The sequence below is a fragment of the Aquarana catesbeiana genome, linkage group LG01 (assembly GCF_042186555.1).
Source record: "Aquarana catesbeiana isolate 2022-GZ linkage group LG01, ASM4218655v1, whole genome shotgun sequence".
NCBI classification, from domain to species: domain Eukaryota; kingdom Metazoa; phylum Chordata; class Amphibia; order Anura; family Ranidae; genus Aquarana; species Aquarana catesbeiana.
In genome coordinates this window covers 493,139,410-493,157,867 of record NC_133324.1, presented here as the reverse complement: position 1 = coordinate 493,157,867, position 18,458 = coordinate 493,139,410, and the positions used below count along the sequence as shown (strand labels likewise).

The following is an 18,458-nucleotide window of genomic DNA, read 5'->3' as shown; positions in this document are numbered from 1 at the left end:
CCCATGGGCAATAAGTTAAAAAGGCTCAAAATAAAACCTATGTAGCTCACAGCCAAAAGTTTAAAAGCTATAAATAAAACAGGAAAAGAGCATTTAAAAATATAAGAATGATGGAACACTACCAACATTTAAATGTTACAAAGAAAACAAAATAAAATCAAGGCTGAAAAAATTAAAAAACAAACGTCTGGTTGCAAAAGAGAGTAGAACAAACCCTTAAAAAATGCATATTAACAGTAAAAAGGTCAGGTCTGAGCATGTAGGCCCCTTTCTAGATAATTTAGAGTTGGTTACTGAGGACATAGAGAAGGCAAATGCATTAAAATACCTTCCAGCTCTGTGTATACAAAGGGAAAACGGGGAAGCTCAAGTTCTCAACACAAGTTCACTGAGTGGCGTGCGCCCATTGGCCACAGGGGGAGCCAAAAAAGTGTTAGTTAGGCGTTCGTTATGTCCGCCGCAATGTCACAGTCCAGCTTAAAAAAAATAAAAATAAAAACTGATTATCGCTACATTACTAGTAAAAAAAAAAAAAAAAAAAAATATATTACATAAAAAATACCCACTAACCCAGGCATCACTAAATGGCGGACCGCAGGCCGGATCCGGACCCAGTAGCAGCCCTATGCGGCCCGCAGCCTCGCCAGATGGTTGGCTGAGTGTTCCCTCCCCTCTGCCGCCCGCCGCTCACATCCTTGATTTACATGGGAGCCGCGGCGGGTCTCTCCTTTACATCAACGGGACTTTTCAAGTTACAACACAAGTGATTGATTGCTAGACAGTGGGGCGGCCCCAAGCAACCAATCAACCGCCTTTAACTTGAAAAGTCCCGCCCTTTGGATCTGCCATGCGTGCTTCCTGGCTTGTGTGACTAAGGTAGGGCAGTGTGGGGAGGGGGAGGAGCGGGGAATGCTGTGTTGATGAAAGGGACAGTCTGACTCTGTAATATCGAGGGAGGACTGTGATGGAGTGGGGTCTGTAATGGGCGGGGGCATCTGTAATAGTGGGGTCTGTAATGGGGGGGGATCTGTGATGGAGTGGGGTCTGTAATGGGGGGGGGATCTGTGATAGTGGGGTCTGTAATGGGGGGGATCTTTGATAGTGGGGTCTGTAATGGGGGGGGATCTGTAATGGGGGGGGGATCTGTGATGGAGTGGGGATCTGTGATAGTGGGGATCTGTGATAGTGGGGATCTGTGATAGTGGGGATCTGTGATAGTGGGGATCTGTGATAGTGGGGATCTGTGATAGTGGGGTCTGTAATGAGGGGGGGGATCTGTGATAGTGGGGTCTGTAATGGGTGGGGATCTGTGATAGTGGGGTCTGTAATGGATGGGGATCTGTGATAGTGGGGTCTGTAATGGATGGGGATCTGTAATATTGGGGGTAGTGGGTGATCTGTAATAGTGAGGTCTGTAATGGGGGGGGGGGGGATCTGTGACGGAGTGGGGTCTGTGATAGTGGTGTCTGTAATGGGGGGGGGGGATCTGTGATGGAGTGGGGTCTGTAATGGGGGGGGGATCTGTGATGGAGTGGGGTCTGTAATGGGGGGGGGGATCTGTGATGGAGTGGGGTCTGTAATGGAGTAGGGTCTGTAATGGGGGGGGATCTGTAATGGGGGGGGGATATGTGATAGTGGGGTCTGTGATAGTGGGGGATCTGTAATATTGGGGTCTGTGACAGAGTGGGGTCTGTAATGGGGGGGAATCTGCGATAGTGGGGTCTTTAGGGGGGGGGGATCTGTGATAGTGGGGTCTGTAATGGGGGGGGGGGATCTGTGATAGTGGGGTCTGTAATGGGGGGGGGGGGATCTGTGATAGTGGGGTCTGTAATGGGGGGGGATCTGTGATGGAGTGGGGTCTGTAAAGGGGGAGGGGGATCTGTGCTGGAGAGAATCTGTGATTGGGGGAACTGTGATGGCGGTGGAGGGGTCTGTGATGGAGGGCGTCTTTAAAGGGACACGCTGTGATGGGACAGTCTGTAATGGGTTGGCGGGTCTCTGATGGGTCAGTCTCTGATGGGGGACTGTGATGTAAAAGGGAGAGATGTGCTGTGAAGAGGGTACTGAGGGCACTGATGTAAGGGCTTCTTCACACTTGTGCAGAGATCTATAATAGAAAACATTCATGACGCGACGAGTCATCACCAATATGACACTCGGACCTCCGCTGGAAGAAAATTTTACTGACTGGACCCCCGTGAATTTTAATTCAGTACCCCTGCACTAACCTATTCCCTATTTTGTAGATGCTATAACTTTTTCGCAAACCAATATACGCTTATTGGGATTTCTTTTATCAAAAATATGTAGCAGAATTTATATTGGCGACTGATGAAGAAATTAGGTTTAAAAAAAAAAAAAAAAAAATTTATTGGATATGTTTTGTAGCAGAAAGTAAAAAATTGTTTTTTTCCACAACTGTCAGTCTTTTTTTGTTTCTAGTGCAAAAAATAAAAACTGCAGAGGTGATCAAATACCACCAAAAGAAAGCTCTATTTGTGGTGGTGGTGGTGGGGGGGGGGGGACGACACATCAGTCTTATTTGGGTACAGCATCACACAACTGCGCAATTGTCAGTTAAAGTAACGCAGTGCCATATCGCAAAAAAAAAAAAAAAAAAAAAAAAAAAAAAAAAAAAGCAGAGTTCCACGCTTTTTTTCATTTATTAAAAGTCAGCAGCTATAAAAAGTATAGCTGCTGACTTTTAATAAAGAGACACTCACCTGTCCCACGGTCCAGCGAAGCTGCCGCCCGGAGCGTTGCTCTTCTCCACCGGCGCCATCATAGACACTGTGGGCATCGGCTTCACGGTCGGGCAAGTAGCGCTGCGCTCTGCTAGTGGCCAGGCAATCTTCTGGGATCTGTGACATGTCCCAGAAGATTGCAGAGGGGGAAGGGCTGCCTAGGGGGGAGAGGAGTCGCTGCCTAGGCAGCCAAGAGGAGGAAGTGGGAGTACCCACTAACCCCACCCCCCCAAATGTGGGGGGGGGGGGGAGGGAGGAAAAAGGGGGGGGGAGAGAAGTGTGGGTGGGCAAGGTACCATACACAAGGTACAATAGATAACCCTCAGTTATGCCCTACGCCTCTATCTAACCAGCCCAAATGTTGGCTCATGTACGTAAGCTTATATGGGGGGGGGGGGGGGGGGAAGAGCCCCGTTGACCACTGCCTTCCAGCCAGAAACCGTGGGCAGTGTGGGCAGCTTCCATTTCAGCAGGATTTCCCTTCTAGCATAATAGGCCGAAAAGAAAATAAATTGTTTGACATGTTTAGAGGCCGCCACAAAATCCTAGCAGCAGCACCAAGGGGTCCATAGGAACAGACAGGTTGCCAATTGTGTTAAAGCGGAGTTCCACCCAAAAGTGGAACTTCTGCTTTAAGCACTCCTCGCCCCCTTACATGCCAAATTTGGCATGTAATTTTTTTTGGGGGGTGGGAGTGGGTGTCTAGAGTGGGACTTCCTGTCCCACTTCCTTGTTCTGTTTCTCGGCTGCCTAGGTGACTCCTCCTCTCCCCATAGGCAGCCTCTCCCTCGAGGCAATCTTCTGGGACACGTCACAGGTCCCAGAAGATTGTCTGTTCACTCAGAAAGTGCAGCGCAACTCGCGCATGTGCAGTGCGTGCCTCAGCTGTCACGGGCGAGTGCCCACAGTTCCAATGACGGTGCCACAAAGGGGGGGGGGGGGGGGAGAGAAGCGGGGCTTTGGGCGCCCGCATCGCTGGACTGTGGGACAGGTAAGTGACTGTTTATTAAAAGTCAGCAGCTACACTTTTTGTAGCTGCTGACTTTTAATAAACGGAAAAAAGCCTGTAACTCCGCTTTAAATGTATCCAATACACCTGCCCAGAAACCACACAACCTGCAGCAAAATCAAAACATGTGAGCAAATGTGCCCTCAGCCACATCACAATGATAGCAAACCACCGGTCTGCTAGGATAAATTGCAGCCAGTTGCTAAGGGGTATAGTACACTCTATAGATACATTTTAGTTGGATAAAGTGATCTCTGGCAGATATCATGGTGGGGACACATTGCAGAAGGCAGTCCTCCCAGTCGTCTTCCAAGAGGGATGGAATGTCCACATGGCATTATAAAGGAGTCCTTTCGGGAGTGGTCAAGGAGATAGTAAGGAGTAAACAGAGGACAGAGGTTTAGGTAGGTCCTCCTCTATTAACATCCAAAGGGCCAGTCTTAATGGTTTGGCAAGTTGGTAATTGAGCAGCAGTTGTAGAAAACAGATGAACATCCTATTAGGTAGGTTGTAGGTACGTTTAAGGTCATCAAAGGGTAAGATCACCTGGTATTATATGTTGCAGTGTTTTTATGACATATCCAGCCCATATGACAGGATCCAACACAGTGAGCAGGTGAGGGAGTGCAGGGTTGCCCCACAGCGGAGTATAGTGAGAACAAGTGAAATTAGTATCATACTGGACCCTGGCCTGTTTCCAAACCCTCAGGGTTGTCCTCATAGTAGTTGTAATAGCTAGATTGGATGCTGCCCCCCTGGAAGCTCAAGTTCTTAATGGGAATAGTATTGACACAGCCTCAAATGATCTACAATGGCTCAAAATTGACATGGTCCAGAAGCTGTGTTATATAAGCCAGTGTTACTAATTTTTGTAGACTCTTTAATGACTGGCATGGTATCACTGCACTGGTGTAAGGCCAATGTGGTGCTAATATTTAAAAAGGGATCAAAGTCTTTAGCAAGTAACCTATTAGTTTAACTTCTATAGTTGTGGAGATACCTGGCATCATATCGGAGGAGTTTTTGCTAGAAAATAATATTTTAAGCAATAGTAGCATGGATTCACAAAATACCAAAATGTGTAAGGTAAAGTCTACAGGCTTATAAAATTCAGTTTGTAAATGGTTAGAAGACTGGCAAAAAGTCCGTATTCAGAGAGTAGTGAATAAAGATTCTTACTCTGAATTTTCTAAAGTTATTAGTGGTGTACCCCAAGGTTCAGTGTTGGGACCCTTACTTTTTAATATATTCATAAAGTATATAGAGTCTGGGATTAAAAGTACCATTTCAGTGTTTGCAGGTGACACCATGCAGTGGAACTGCATCCTTTCATGATGTGCCCAACTTACAGTACGGTACCAGTCGCTCACTGTGTTCAGTCAGAAAAGAATAGGGCCTGTAAGTTACATATTTACCGGCCCCTGCCCCCGCTCTCTATCCTGAAAAGATCCCCCACAGCAGCCCCGCAGCTGCACTGTGTAAGAGATGAGGGGAAGCTGGCAGTGCTGTGGGGGAGACAAGGGGAGCAAATGGGGGGCCCTGCAGCAAAATGAAGGGAAACCTGGATAGAAGGGGCGGCATTTACTAGAACCGATCCCCTGTATTTTTCTCCTGTGGCAGCTGAATTCTGGTAGGAGGGAGAGGAGGAGAAGTGAGCACACAGCTGTGCCAGAGGAAAATACAGGGGGATTGATTTCAGTAAAAGCCTCCCCAGTTTTCGGGGGTCAGCAAAGAAGGAATGTGAGCTACCCATCACCTGCTCACAATCGATGGGTTGCCGACCCACCACTTTAGGCTCAAAATTATGACTTATGCTTAATTTGGATCCTTCTCCGGCTTCATGATCAAATGGGAAAAATCTTCTCTTCTTCCCTTAGATCCCTTAGGATCTCCCCTGTCTCAGATAGGGACGCAGATCAAAGTAATCAAACAGATCAAAGCAGATCAAAGTCATATTCCCTATTTGGGAATAAATGTACATTAAAATCTAGAAACTTATATCTAGTTGAACATTAACCCATTACTCCAAATAATCCAACAAAAGATGGCTAGTTGGATAAAAAGACCATTATCAGTAGTTGGGAGATGCAATCTGATAAAAATTATATGGGGTCCTCAACTACTATATGCTCTCCATAACGCCCCTATTTGGATTCCCATTCACAACTTTAAAAAATGTAATAGGCCAACCTTCAGGAAGGACAAAGGGGCAATCTGATTGCTAGGAAGATGAGGTAGCAGACAGGAAGGCGTGCGCTGCACACAGCATACACCACATACAGACCAATCACCTGGTTAAGGTGGAAGGAGAAAACCACTTTTGGAAGAAAGTGGCATTAGCCCTCAGGACAATCTTGCCTCTGTGTAACACTAGCAAGGGCTATTACAGGACAAGGCCATTAAAGTGGAAGTCACCCTAACATTTAAATTCTCACCCTGCAATCATTAATGTTGCCAAGTTCAGCCTTATGTCTCAAAACAAACAAAAAATCCCAGTTTTTCTACCTTTATTTTGCAGTATGCAGTGCTGTCACGTGACTTCGAATCTACTTCCTTCTGAGAGTAAAAACAGCCAGTGGGTGTGGTTACTGAAAGCTAGTGACATCACTTTCTGGGAGGGACACTGTTCCTGTGTAGCCAGTGGGTGTATACAGGATAGGAGGAGCTGATCATAGGTTCCTGCCCATTGTTCTCTCATTGTACATCCTAATTCATGAGAAAAATTAATAAAAAGCCCCATCCACACAGGGGGGAGGGGGTGCAGGGCACATATACAGTATAGCTGTGCACAGGAGAAGGGAGCTGGACACAGGAGGGGGACTGTCAGTGTAGCTGGAAGTGCTCTGGGGTCTCACAGTCTACAATGATCATAGTACAGGCAACCACACTAAGGCCCCTTTCACACTGGGGCGGTGGGGGCGTCGGCGGTAAAACAGCACTATTTTTAGCGCTGCTTTACCGTCGTTTTTGCGGCGGTATTCGGCTGCTAGCGGTGCGGTTTTAACCCCCGCTGGTGGCCGAAAAAGGGTTAAAACCGCTCGCATAGCACGACTATAGCTGCGCTGCCCCATTGATTTCGGCAGCAAGTGGGCAGGAGAGGTTTAGGAGCGGTGAATACACCGCTCCTTCACCGCTCCAAAGATGCGGTTTGCAGGAGTTTTTTTCTTCTCCTGCCAGTGCACCGCTTCAGTGTGAAAGCCCTCGGGCTTTCACACTGAACAAACAGTAGCGTCAGTTTTAGGTCGGTTTGCAGACGCTATTTTTAGCGCAATAACGCCTGCAAACCGCCCCAGTGTGAAAGGGCTCTAAGGCTCAGTTTCCACTAGTGCAACTTGTCATGCGACTTTGGGCCCAAGGTCACATGACAAGTCACAGCCCATTGATTTCAATGGCACCCGTTCCCATCTATGCAAATTTGAAAAAGGTACCTGCAATGCTTTGATGCTACTTTGATCCAGAGAGTGTAAAAGTTGCATAAATTTCAGTAAAAAAAAAAAAAAAAAAAAAACACCACACTAAAAAAGGTAATTTTAGGGCACATACCGTATACCGAGTTTTTCAGCACTTTTTTTGTGCTGAAAGTGCCCCCCTCGGCTTATACTCGAGTCAAGCACTTTTCTGCAGCAGAAAATGACATTTTCCGAACCAACTTGGGGCCACTTGGTGCTAGGAACCCCAAATTAGGTGTGCAAATCCAGTGGAACTAGCACTACAACATATCCAAAGGTGGGGTTCCTAGCATCAAGTGGCCCCGAGATACGGGGCCCCAAATTTAGTTCGGAAAATGTCATTCTCTTCTGCAGAAAAGTGCTTGCCATTTTCCGAACCGACTTTGGGGCCCCGTATCTTGGGGCCACTTGGTGCTAGGAACCCCAAATGGCCCCGAGATACGGGGCCCCAATGATGTCGGCGCAAGCGTATATGGTAAATATCTCCTAAACCGTGCAAGTTAAGGAGACATTTCCAGTACCTACAGGTAAGCCTTTATATAGGCTTACCTGTAGGTAAAAGTGGTGTAACAGGGTTGACAACCACTTTAACCACTTGACGACCGCCTCACGCTGATTTACGTCGGCAAGGTGGCACGGACAGGCAAAATCACGTACATATACGTGATTTGCCTTCCACGGGTGGGGGGTCCGATCGGACCCCCCCCCCCAGTGCCCGAGGCGGTCGTCTTTTGTCCCACGGCGATCGGAGATGAGGGGGAGGCCATCCGTTCATGGCCCCCCCCTCGCGATCGCCGCCGGCCAATCACATCATTCCTTTGCTGCTGTATGCTAAACAGCAGCAAAGGAAATGATGTCATCTCTCCTCGGCTCGGTAATTTCCGTTCCGGCCCGAGGAGAGAAGACAGGTATGTGAGTGCACCAACACTACACAACACAGTAGAACATGCCAGGCACACAAAACACCCCGATCCCCCCCCCCCCTGTCACAAACTGACACCAGCAGTTTTTGTTTTTTTTTTTTGTTTTTTTTTCTGATTACTGCATTGGTGTCAGTTTGTGACAGTTACAGTGTTGGGACAGTTAGTATTACCCCCCTGTAGGTCTAGGATACCCCCCTAACCACCCCCTAATAAAGTTTTAACCCCTTGATCACCCCGTCACCAGTGTCGCTAAGCGATCATTTTTCTGATCGCTGTATTAGTGTCGCTGGTGACGCTAGTTAGGGACCTAAATATTTAGGTTCGCCGTCAGCGTTTTATAGCGTCAGGGACCCCCATATACTACCGAATAAATGTTTTAACCCCTTGATGGCCCCCTAGTTAACCCTTTCACCACTGATCACCGTATAACTGTTACGGGTGACGCTGGTTAGTTTGTTTATTTTTTATAGTGTCAGGGCACCCGCCGTTTATTACCGAATAAAGGTTTAGCCCCCCGGTCGCCCGGCGGTGATATGCGTCGCCCCAGGCAGCGTCAGATTAGCGCCAGTACCGCTAACACCCACGCACGCAGCATACGCCTCCCTTAGTGGTATAGTATCTGATCGGATCAATATCTGATCCGATCAGATCTATACTAGCGTCCCCAGCAGTTTAGGGTTCCCAAAAACACAGTGTTAGCGGGATCAGCCCAGATACCTGCTAGTACCTGCGTTTTGCCCCTCCGCCCAGCCCAAGTGCAGTATCGATCGATCACTGTCACTTACAAAACACTAAACGCATAACTGCAGCGTTCGCAGAGTCAGGCCTGATCCCTGCGATCACTAACAGTTTTTTTGGTAGCATTTTGGTGAATTGGCAAGCACCAGCCCCAGGCAGCGTCAGGTTAGCGCCAGTAGCGCTAACACCCACGCACGCACCGTACAGCTCCCTTAGTGGTATAGTATCTGATCGGATCAATATCTGATCCGATCAGATCTATACTAGCGTCCCCAGCAGTTTAGGGTTCCCAAAAACGCAGTGTTAGCGGGGTCAGCCCAGATACCTGCTAGCACCTGCGTTTTGCCCCTCCGCCCGGCCCAGCCCAGCCCACCCAAGTGCAGTATCGATCGATCACTGACACTTACAAAACACTAAATGCATAACTGCAGCGTTCGCAGAGTCAGGCCTGATCCCTGCGATCGCTAACAGTTTTTTTGGTAGTATTTTGGTGAACTGGCAAGCACCAGCCCCAAGCAGCGTCAGATTAGCGCCAGTACCGCTAACACCCACGCACGCACCGTACACCTCCCTTAGTGGTATAGTATCTGAACGGATCAATATCTGATCCGATTAGATCTATACTGGCGTCCCCAGCAGTTTAGGCTTCCCAAAAATGCAGTGTTAGCGGGATCAGCCCAGATACCTGCTAGCACCTGCATTTTGCCCCTCTGCCCGGCCCAGCCCACCCAAGTGCAGTATCGATCGATCACTGTCACTTACAAAACACAACGCATAACTGCAGCATTCGCAGAGTCAGGCCTGATCCCTGCGATCGCTAACAGTTTTTTTGGTAGCTTTTTATTGAACTGGCAAGCGCCAGCGGCCTAGTACACCCCGGTCGTAGTCAAACCAGCACTGCAGTAACACTTGGTGACGTGGCGAGTCCCATAAGTGCAGTTCAAGCTGGTGAGGTGGCAAGCACAAGTAGTGTCCCGCTGCCACCAAGAAGACAAACACAGGCCCGTCGTGCCCATAGTGCCCTTCCTGCTGCATTCGCCAATCCTAATTGGGAACCCACCGCTTCTGCAGCGCCCGTACTTCCCCCATTCACATCCCCAACCAAATGCAGTCGGCTGCATGAGAGGCATTTTCTTTATGTCCTCCCGAGTACCCCTACCCAACGAACCCCCAAAAAAGATGTCGTGTCTGCAGCAAGCGCGAATATAGGCGTGACACCCGCTATTATTGTCCCTCCTGTCCTGACAATCCTCGTCTTTGCATTGGTGAATGTTTTGAACGCTACCATTCACTAGTTGAGTATTAGCATAGGGTACAGCATTGCACAGACTAGGCACACTTTCACAGGGTCTCCCAAGATGCCATCGCATTTTGAGAGACCCGAACCTGGAACCGGTTACCGTTATAAAAGTTAGTTACAAAAAAAAAAAAAAAAAAAAAATATATAAAATAAAAAAAAATAGTTGTCGTTTTATTGTTCTCTCTCTCTCTATTCTCTCTCTCTTGTTCTGCTCTTTTTTACTGTATTCTATTCTGCAATGTTTTATTGTTATTATGTTTTATCATGTTTGCTTTTCAGGTATGCAATTTTTTATACTTTACCGTTTACTGTGCTTTATTGTTAACCATTTTTTTGTCTTCAGGTACGCCATTCACGACTTTGAATGGTTATACCAGAATGATGCCTGCAGGTTTAGGTATCATCTTGGTATCATTCTTTTCAGCCAGCAGTCGGCTTTCATGTAAAAGCAATCCTAGTGGCTAATTAGCCTCTAGACTGCTTTTACAAGCCGTGGGAGGGAATGCCCCCCCACCGTCTTCCGTGTTTTTCTCTGGCTCTCCTGTCTCAACAGGGAACCTGAGAATGCAGCCGGTGATTCAGCCAGCTGACCATAGAGCTGATCAGAGACCAGAGTGGCTCCAAACATCTCTATGGCCTAAGAAACCGGAAGCTACGAGCATTTTATGACTTAGATTTCGCCGGATGTAAATAGCGCCATTGGGGAAGCATTTTATCACACCGATCTTGGTGTCATCAGATGCTTTGAGGGCAGAGGAGAGATCTAGGGTCTAATAGACCCCAATTTTTTCAAAAAAGAGCACCTGTCACTACCTATTGCTATCATAGGGGATATTTACATTCCCCGAGATAACAATAAAAATGATTTTAAAAAAAAAAAAAAATGAAAAGGAACAGTTTAAAAATAAGATAAAAAAGCAAAAAAAAATAAAGAAAAAAAAAAAAAAAAAAAAAAAAGTACCCCTGTCGCCCCCTGCTCTCGCGCTAAGGCGAACGCAAGCGGCGGTCTGTCGTCAAACGTAAACAGCAATTGCACCATGCATGTGAGGTATCGCGGCGAAGGTCAGATCGAGGGCAGTAATTTTAGCAGTAGACCTCCTCTGTAAATCTAAAGTGGTAACCTGTAAAGGCTTTTAAAAACGTATTTATTTTGTTGCCACTGCACGTTTGTGCGCAATTTTAAAGCATGTCATGTTTGGTATCCATGTACTCGGCCTAAGATCATCTTTTTTATTTCATCAAACATTTGGGCAATAGAGTGTGTTTTAGTGCATTAAAATTTAAAAAAGTGTGTTTTTTCCCCAAAAAATGCGTTTGAAAAATCTGCGCAAATACTGTGTGAAAAAAAAAAATGAAACACCCACCATTTTAATTTGTAGGGCATTTGCTTTAAAAAAATATATATAATGTTTGGGGGTTCAAAGTAATTTTTTTGAAAAAAAAAATAACTTTTTCATGTAAACAATGAGTGTCAGAAAGGGCTTTGTCTTCAAGTGGTTAGAAGAGTTGGTGATGTGTGACATAAGCTTCTAAATGTTGTGCATAAAATGCCAGGACAGTTCAAAACCCCCCCAAATGACCCCATTTTGGAAAGTAGACACCCCAAGCTATTTGCTGAGAGGCATGTCGAGTCCATGGAATATTTTATATTGCGACACAAGTTGCGGGAAAGAGACAAATTTTTTTTTTTTTTTTTGCACAAAGTTGTCACTAAATGATATATTGCTCAAACATGCCATGGGAATATGTGAAATTACACCCCAAAATACATTCTGCTGCTTCTCCTGAGTATGGGGATACCACATGTGTGAGACTTTTTGGGAGCCTGGCCGTGTACGGGACCCTGAAAACCAAGCACCGCCTTCAGGCTTTCTAAGGGCGTGAATTTTTGATTTCACTCTTCACTGCCTATCACAGTTTCGGAGGCCATGGAAAGCCCAGGTGGCACAAAACCCCCCCAAAAGACCCCATTTTGGAAAGTAGACACCCAAAGCTATTTGATGAGAGGTATAGTGAGTATTTTGCAGACCTCATTTTTTGTCACAAAGTTTTGAAAATTGAAAAAAGAAAAAAAAAAAAGTTTTTTCTTGTCTTTCTTCATTTTCAAAAACAAATGAGAGCTGCAAAATACTCACCATGCCTCTCAGCAAATAGCTTGGGGTGTCTACTTTCCAAAATGGGGTCATTTGGGGAGGTTTTGTGCCACCTGGGCATTCCATGGCCTCCGAAACTGTGATAGGCAGTGAAGAGTGAAATCAAAAATTTTCACCCTTAGAAATCCTGAAGGCGGGGATTGGTTTTCGGGGCCCCGTACGCGGCTAGGCTCCCAAAAAGTCCCACACATGTGGTATCCCCGTACCCAGGAGAAGCAGCTAAATGTATTTTGGGGTGCAATTCCACATATGCCCATGGCCTGTGTGAGCAATATATCATTTAGTGACAACTTTTTGTAAATATTTTTTTTTTTGTCATTATTCAATCACTTGGGACAAAAAAAATAAATATTCAATGGGTTCAACATGCCTCTCAGAAATTTCCTTGGGGTGTCTACTTTCCAAAATGGGGTCACTTGGGGGGGTTTTGTACTGCCCTGCCATTTTAGCACCTCAAGAAATGACATAGGCAGTCATAAACTAAAAGCTGTGTAAATTCCAGAAAATGTACCCTAGTTTGTAGACGCTATAACTTTTGCGCAAACCAATAAATATACGCTTATTGACATTTTTTTTACCAAAGACGTGTGGCCGAATACATTTTGGCCTAAATGTATGACTAAAATTTAGTTTATTGGATTTTTTTTATAACAAAAAGTAGAAAATATCATTTTTTTTTTCAAAATTTTCGGTCTTTTTCCGTTTATAGCGCAAATTTCGTTTGGGTACAGCATTGCATGACCGCGCAATTAGCAGTTAAAGCGACGCAGTGCCAAATTGGAAAAAGACCTCTGGTCCTTAGGCAGCATAATGGTCCGGGGCTCAAGTGGTTAATGCATGGCTTGGGATGTCATAAGAAATACTGTTAATTGTGACAGATCAAGAAATCATTTTTGCAAACTAGTAATACATTTACTGAAAGGTCCACTTTAGATACAGAATTTAAGAGTGAACATAGAATTGGTTTACCTTCATTTTTTTAAAGCTGAACATAGATGGATCAAATTTTGGTCAGGTCAGGCCCTGCCAAACCAGCCAAAATTTGATCCACGAATTTTGATCCACTTATGGCCATTGACTAGACAAAACAGCAATCGACTGCAGCTGCTGATCAGTGTATATATCAGTGTGACTGCTCCGCTATCAGGATACAATGGCACGCACTCGCTTGTGTGGATGAGGTAATGTCCCAAGTAAATAGCAGCCTCTGCTCACCTGTAATAGGCTACTATTCTTGTAAGTGTGGTACAGTGGAAAGCTCCTGACCACTTTAAATTTGTGAAGATGAACAGATATAGTCAGCACCCACTTCCAGAGCTCATGTGATACTTTAGATCACTTTTAGGCCCCATTCACACCTGAGCTTGGCGTTTTCAGGCAGAAAATAGCGCGATTTTACAGCGATTTTGTGCAGGGCACAAGGTCACCAATGTAAAAGCAGAAAAACGTCCAAATCTGCCGATTGACAAAAAAGGGTCCAGAACTTGTTTGAGCTTCAGGTGTAGGGCTTCAGGCGTTTTGGAGTGGAGATGTGAACCATCTCCATAGAGAATAATTGATTTTTTTTTCCCTCCAGCGTTTTGTAGCGTCAGGCTTCAAGCTACAAAACGCTCAGTTGTGAATGGGCTCTAAGGAATACAACAAACAATCCTCCAGGCTCACGTGTTTCAGCCCTCAGCGAGCCTAAATCCTGATCGAGACCCACTGAGGGCTGAAAAGCAGGAGCCTGGAGAATTGTTTGTTGTATTTCTTCTAGTGAAATAAAGTATCACATGAGCTCTAGAAGCAGGTGCTGGCTATATCTGTTCATGTGGATGAGGTTTGTTTTTTTCTGTTTGGTTTGCTGGAAGAACGAGAAAAAAAAAAAAAGTTAAGTATCTATGGCCAACCTTATTCTCTTTGGCGTGTCAGCAGCCTACAAGTCTGTTTGACTTGCACAAGCATATAAAACCAGGGTTACAAAACAGGAAGGAAAAGTTGTTTAACACAGAAGACTCTTACCTGAGGTTGTACTTTTGTACAAATATCGCTGTCACTGAGCTCCTTTATGACAGGGGGCTCCGCATGTGATGTCTGTAGCGCTGAATTTTCTTCCTGCACTGTGTATGCACTCCCTTGTTTCTCTTCTTCCACCTGCACTGCTGATCTTCTGTCTTCCTGCACTATGTATGCCTTCCTATCTACCTGTATGGTGTATTTACTATCTGCTCTCTCTCCTTCCACCTGCACTGATGATCCCTCTGGCTGTGATCTCCTGTCATCTTGTACTATATGTGTACTACCTTCTTCTGTCTCTCCTTCCACCTGCACTGCTGATCTCTGTGGCTGTGATCTCCTCTCCTCCTGTACTATATGTGTACTACCTTCTTCTGTCTCTCCTTCCACCTGCACTGCTGATCTCTGTGGTTGTGATCTCCTCTCCTCCTGTACTATGTCTGTACTACCTTCTCCTCTCTCTCCTTCCACCTGCACTGCTGATCTCTGTGGCTGTGATCTCCTCTCCTCCTGTACTGTGTGTGTACTACCTTCTCCTCTCTCTCCTTCCACCTGCACTGCTGATCTCTGTGGCTGTGATCTCCTCTCCTCCTGTACTATGTCTGTACTACCTTCTCCTCTCTCTCCTTCCACCTGCACTGCTGATCTCTGTGGCTGTGATCTCCTCTCCTCCTGTACTGTGTGTGTACTACCTTCTCCTCTCTCTCCTTCCACCTGCACTGCTGATCTCTGTGGCTGTGATCTCCTCTCCTCCTGTACTGTGTGTGTACTACCTTCTCCTCTCTCTCCTTCCACCTGCACTGCTGATCTCTGTGGCTGTGATCTCCTCTCCTCCTGTACTGTGTGTGTACTACCTTCTCCTCTCTCTCCTTCCACCTGCACTGCTGATCTCTGTGGCTGTGATCTCCTCTCCTCCTGTACTGTGTGTGTACTACCTTCTCCTCTCTCTCCTTCCACCTGCACTGCTGATCTCTGTGGCTGTGATCTCCTCTCCTCCTGTACTGTGTGTGTACTACCTTCTCCTCTCTCTCCTTCCACCTGCACTGCTGATCTCTGTGGCTGTGATCTCCTCTCCTCCTGTACTGTGTGTGTACTACCTTCTCCTCTCTCTCCTTCCACCTGCACTGCTGATCTCTGTGGCTGTGATCTCCTCTCCTCCTGTACTGTGTGTGCACTGCATTCTTTCTCCAGCTGCACTTCTGATGTTTCTTGCTCAGCTCCTTTATCTTCCTGTACTATGAATATACCCCTTGGTGTGTGTCCTTCCACCTGCAGTGCTGTTCCCCTCTCCTCCTGTACTGTGTATGTACCCCCTGCTCTCTCCTCATACTCCTGCACGGTGCCCTGCCCTGTTGCTTTCCCTCCCCTTTGTATGTCTGAGTCGCCTAGGTGAGTTCCTTGCACACAATGTCTGGTTATGGAGTTGTGTCTGGAATGAGGCACTATAGACGGCTCCTCTGTCCCCTGGTGCTCCTCCTGTGGTGGTTTCCAGTCCCGTCCAGCTTCCTTCCTTCTCCTGGCACTGATGTAGCTCCATGTAGCAATTGCCGCTCCTCCGGTAGCAACCAGAAGGGCAGCAGCTAGCCCCATCTCCCTGAGGAAAGACATCCCACCCACCTTCCGTACACAGGTCTACATCCACACCAAGGGTACCATGTGTACGGACAACAACAGAGCCCCGCCCACACACCGTACAATACTTCCGGCTGGGAGTGCTAGTCATAGAGCCGGAGGGAGCAGAGCAGTGCCCTCTGTGGATGGTAAGTGCCATAGTCATGTAGAGAGGCAGTGCACTCCTCTACGTATACCGAGGAGGACAGCAACTCTCACACGTTGTCAATGATAGGTACACACCACCAATGTACGTCTCATGGAGATAGCAATCCATTATTAGGGGACCAGTCATCCCTATATACACTCAGCGGCCTCTTTACCAGGAACACCTGTTCAATTGCTTGGTAACCATAGGCGTGTGCACAGGGTGCGCTGGGCACACCCGAATCACCTACTGCGGTGCCAATTCCCCCTGCTTCCAGGCGCCCCCTGTCTGCCACCTGCTGTGCTGCCAGCACCTCTCCTCTCCCGCAGGATGCGGCAGGGGATGTTTCAGGATGGAGAGCGAGGGAAGGGGCCGGTAAAAGTTTTATTTATAATTCCCTTCCTTTTCTGAGTGATCTATCCCAATTGCTCCTGTGTTCATTCTTAAAGTGGTTGTAAAGGCAAAAGGTTTTTTATCATTGCATTCAATGCATTAACCACTTGCCGACCACTGCGATATACGTCGGCACAATGGCAGCGGTGGGCAGATGGGCGTACCTGTACGTCCTCTTTAAAAGGCGGGAATAGCAGGCGCGTGCGTGCACCCGCCACGTACAGCGGGACTGGCGGACTCGATGTCCGCCAGTCTCCCAGCGATTAAGGATGAGCTCAGGCATGTTCACAAACAGCACGTGCAGAGCCTGTCAGGAAGTCGGCACTGAACAGCGCTAATCACAAGCTGAGACGTTTCCCGATCTCTGCAGCCGCGCATCGGGACAATGTCTTACTGCTTGTGATTAGCGCTCCGCAGTGCCGACTTCCTGACAGGCTCTGCACGTGCTGTTTGTGAACATGCCTGAGCTCATCCTTACCAGCGATTGTGTCATGGAGCCTCAGAATGGGGAAGTGCCTATGTAAACAAGGCATTTCCCCGTTCTGGCTTGTGTCATGACAGGGATCTACTGCTCCCTGTCATCAGGAGTGGTGATCACTGTCATGTGAATAGTAGCCTCCCCCCCCCCCCCACAGAATCACTACCTAGGACACATTTAGGCTCCATTCACACTAGCGCGTTTTTTGATGCATTTTGCATTTTGCAGAAATGCATGGGAATTTTTTAACATGGGTTCCTATGGAACATGTTCACATCAATGCTTTTTTGTATTTCTGCGTTTTTGGAAAGGGTCGGGGACTTTTTTTCATGCAAAAAGCAGCGTTTTGCATGTAATGGATTTCAATGGACAAGCATCAAAAACGCAAGTGCACCGTTTTTGCAGCGTTTTTGCAGCGTTTTTGGTGCGTTTTTGGTGCGTTTTTGCCGTTTTTTTTTTTTTTTTTGTAATTTTTTTTTAAGACTGTAAAAAAAATGAAAAAAAAAAAAAAAAAAAAACTGCATGAGAATGCATGAAAAAAAAAAAAACGCAAAACGCAAATCGCCGCAAAAACGCTACAAAAACGCTGCTCAAAAACGTGCCAAGCATGAAAAAAAAACCTCCAAAAACGCTCAAAAGCAACATGCATAGGTGTGAATCGAGCCTTAACCCCTTATTGCCCCCTAGTGGTTAACCCCTTAACTGCCAGTGTCAATTACACAGTAATCAGTGCATTTTTATAGCACGGATCGCTGTATAAATGACAATGGTCCCAAAATAGTGTCAAAAGTGTCCGATGTGTCCGTCATAATGTCGCAGTCCCAATAAAAATCACAGATCGCTGCCATTACAAATAAAAAAAAAAAAAATGAATAATAAAAATGCCATAAAACTATCCCCTATTTTGTAGACGCTACAACTTTTGTGCAAACCAATCAATATACACTTATTGCGATTTTTTTTTTTTTTTTTTTTCTTTACCAAAAATATGTAGAATACGTATGGGCCTAAACTGAGGAAAAAATTGTTTTGTTATATATATTTTTGGGGGATATTTATTATAGCAAAAAGTAAAAAAATTGTGTTTTTTTTCAAAATTGTTGCTCTTTTTTTGTTTATAGCGCAAAAAATAAAAAATGGAGAGGTGATAAAATACCACCAAAAGCAAGCTCTATTTGTGGGAAAAAAAGGACGTCAATTATGTTTGGGTGCAATGTTGCACAACCGAGCAGTTGTCAGTTAAAACGATGCATTGTCGAATCGCAAAAAGTTCTCTGATCAGGAAGGGGGTAAAATCTTCCGGCGCTGAAGCGGTTAAGATAAAAAAACCTTTTGTGTGTAGCAGCCACCCTAATACTTACCTGAGCCCCATCTCTATCCCGCAATGTTGCACGAGTGCCCCGGCCGCCTGGGACTCTCCCTCCTGATTGGTTGAGGCATAGCAGCGGCACCATTGGCACCAGCTGCTGTCCATCAAAGTCAGTTAGCCAATCAGGAGAAAGAGGGGGTGGGGCTGA

General features: G+C 46.2%; 1 protein-coding gene across 1 annotated transcript in view; it reads right to left on the bottom strand.

The window, feature by feature from the left end:
• ARL9 (ARF like GTPase 9) overlaps positions 1-16,021 on the bottom strand; it is a 37,100-nt gene extending 21,079 nt beyond the window's left edge. Inside the window, exon 1 of the mRNA XM_073592016.1 lies at positions 14,318-16,021. Coding sequence (XP_073448117.1) covers positions 14,318-15,919 — 1,602 coding nt within the window. The 5' untranslated portion in view covers positions 15,920-16,021. The remainder of the gene's footprint in view (positions 1-14,317) is intronic.
• Between the last annotated feature and the right edge of the window lie 2,437 nt (positions 16,022-18,458).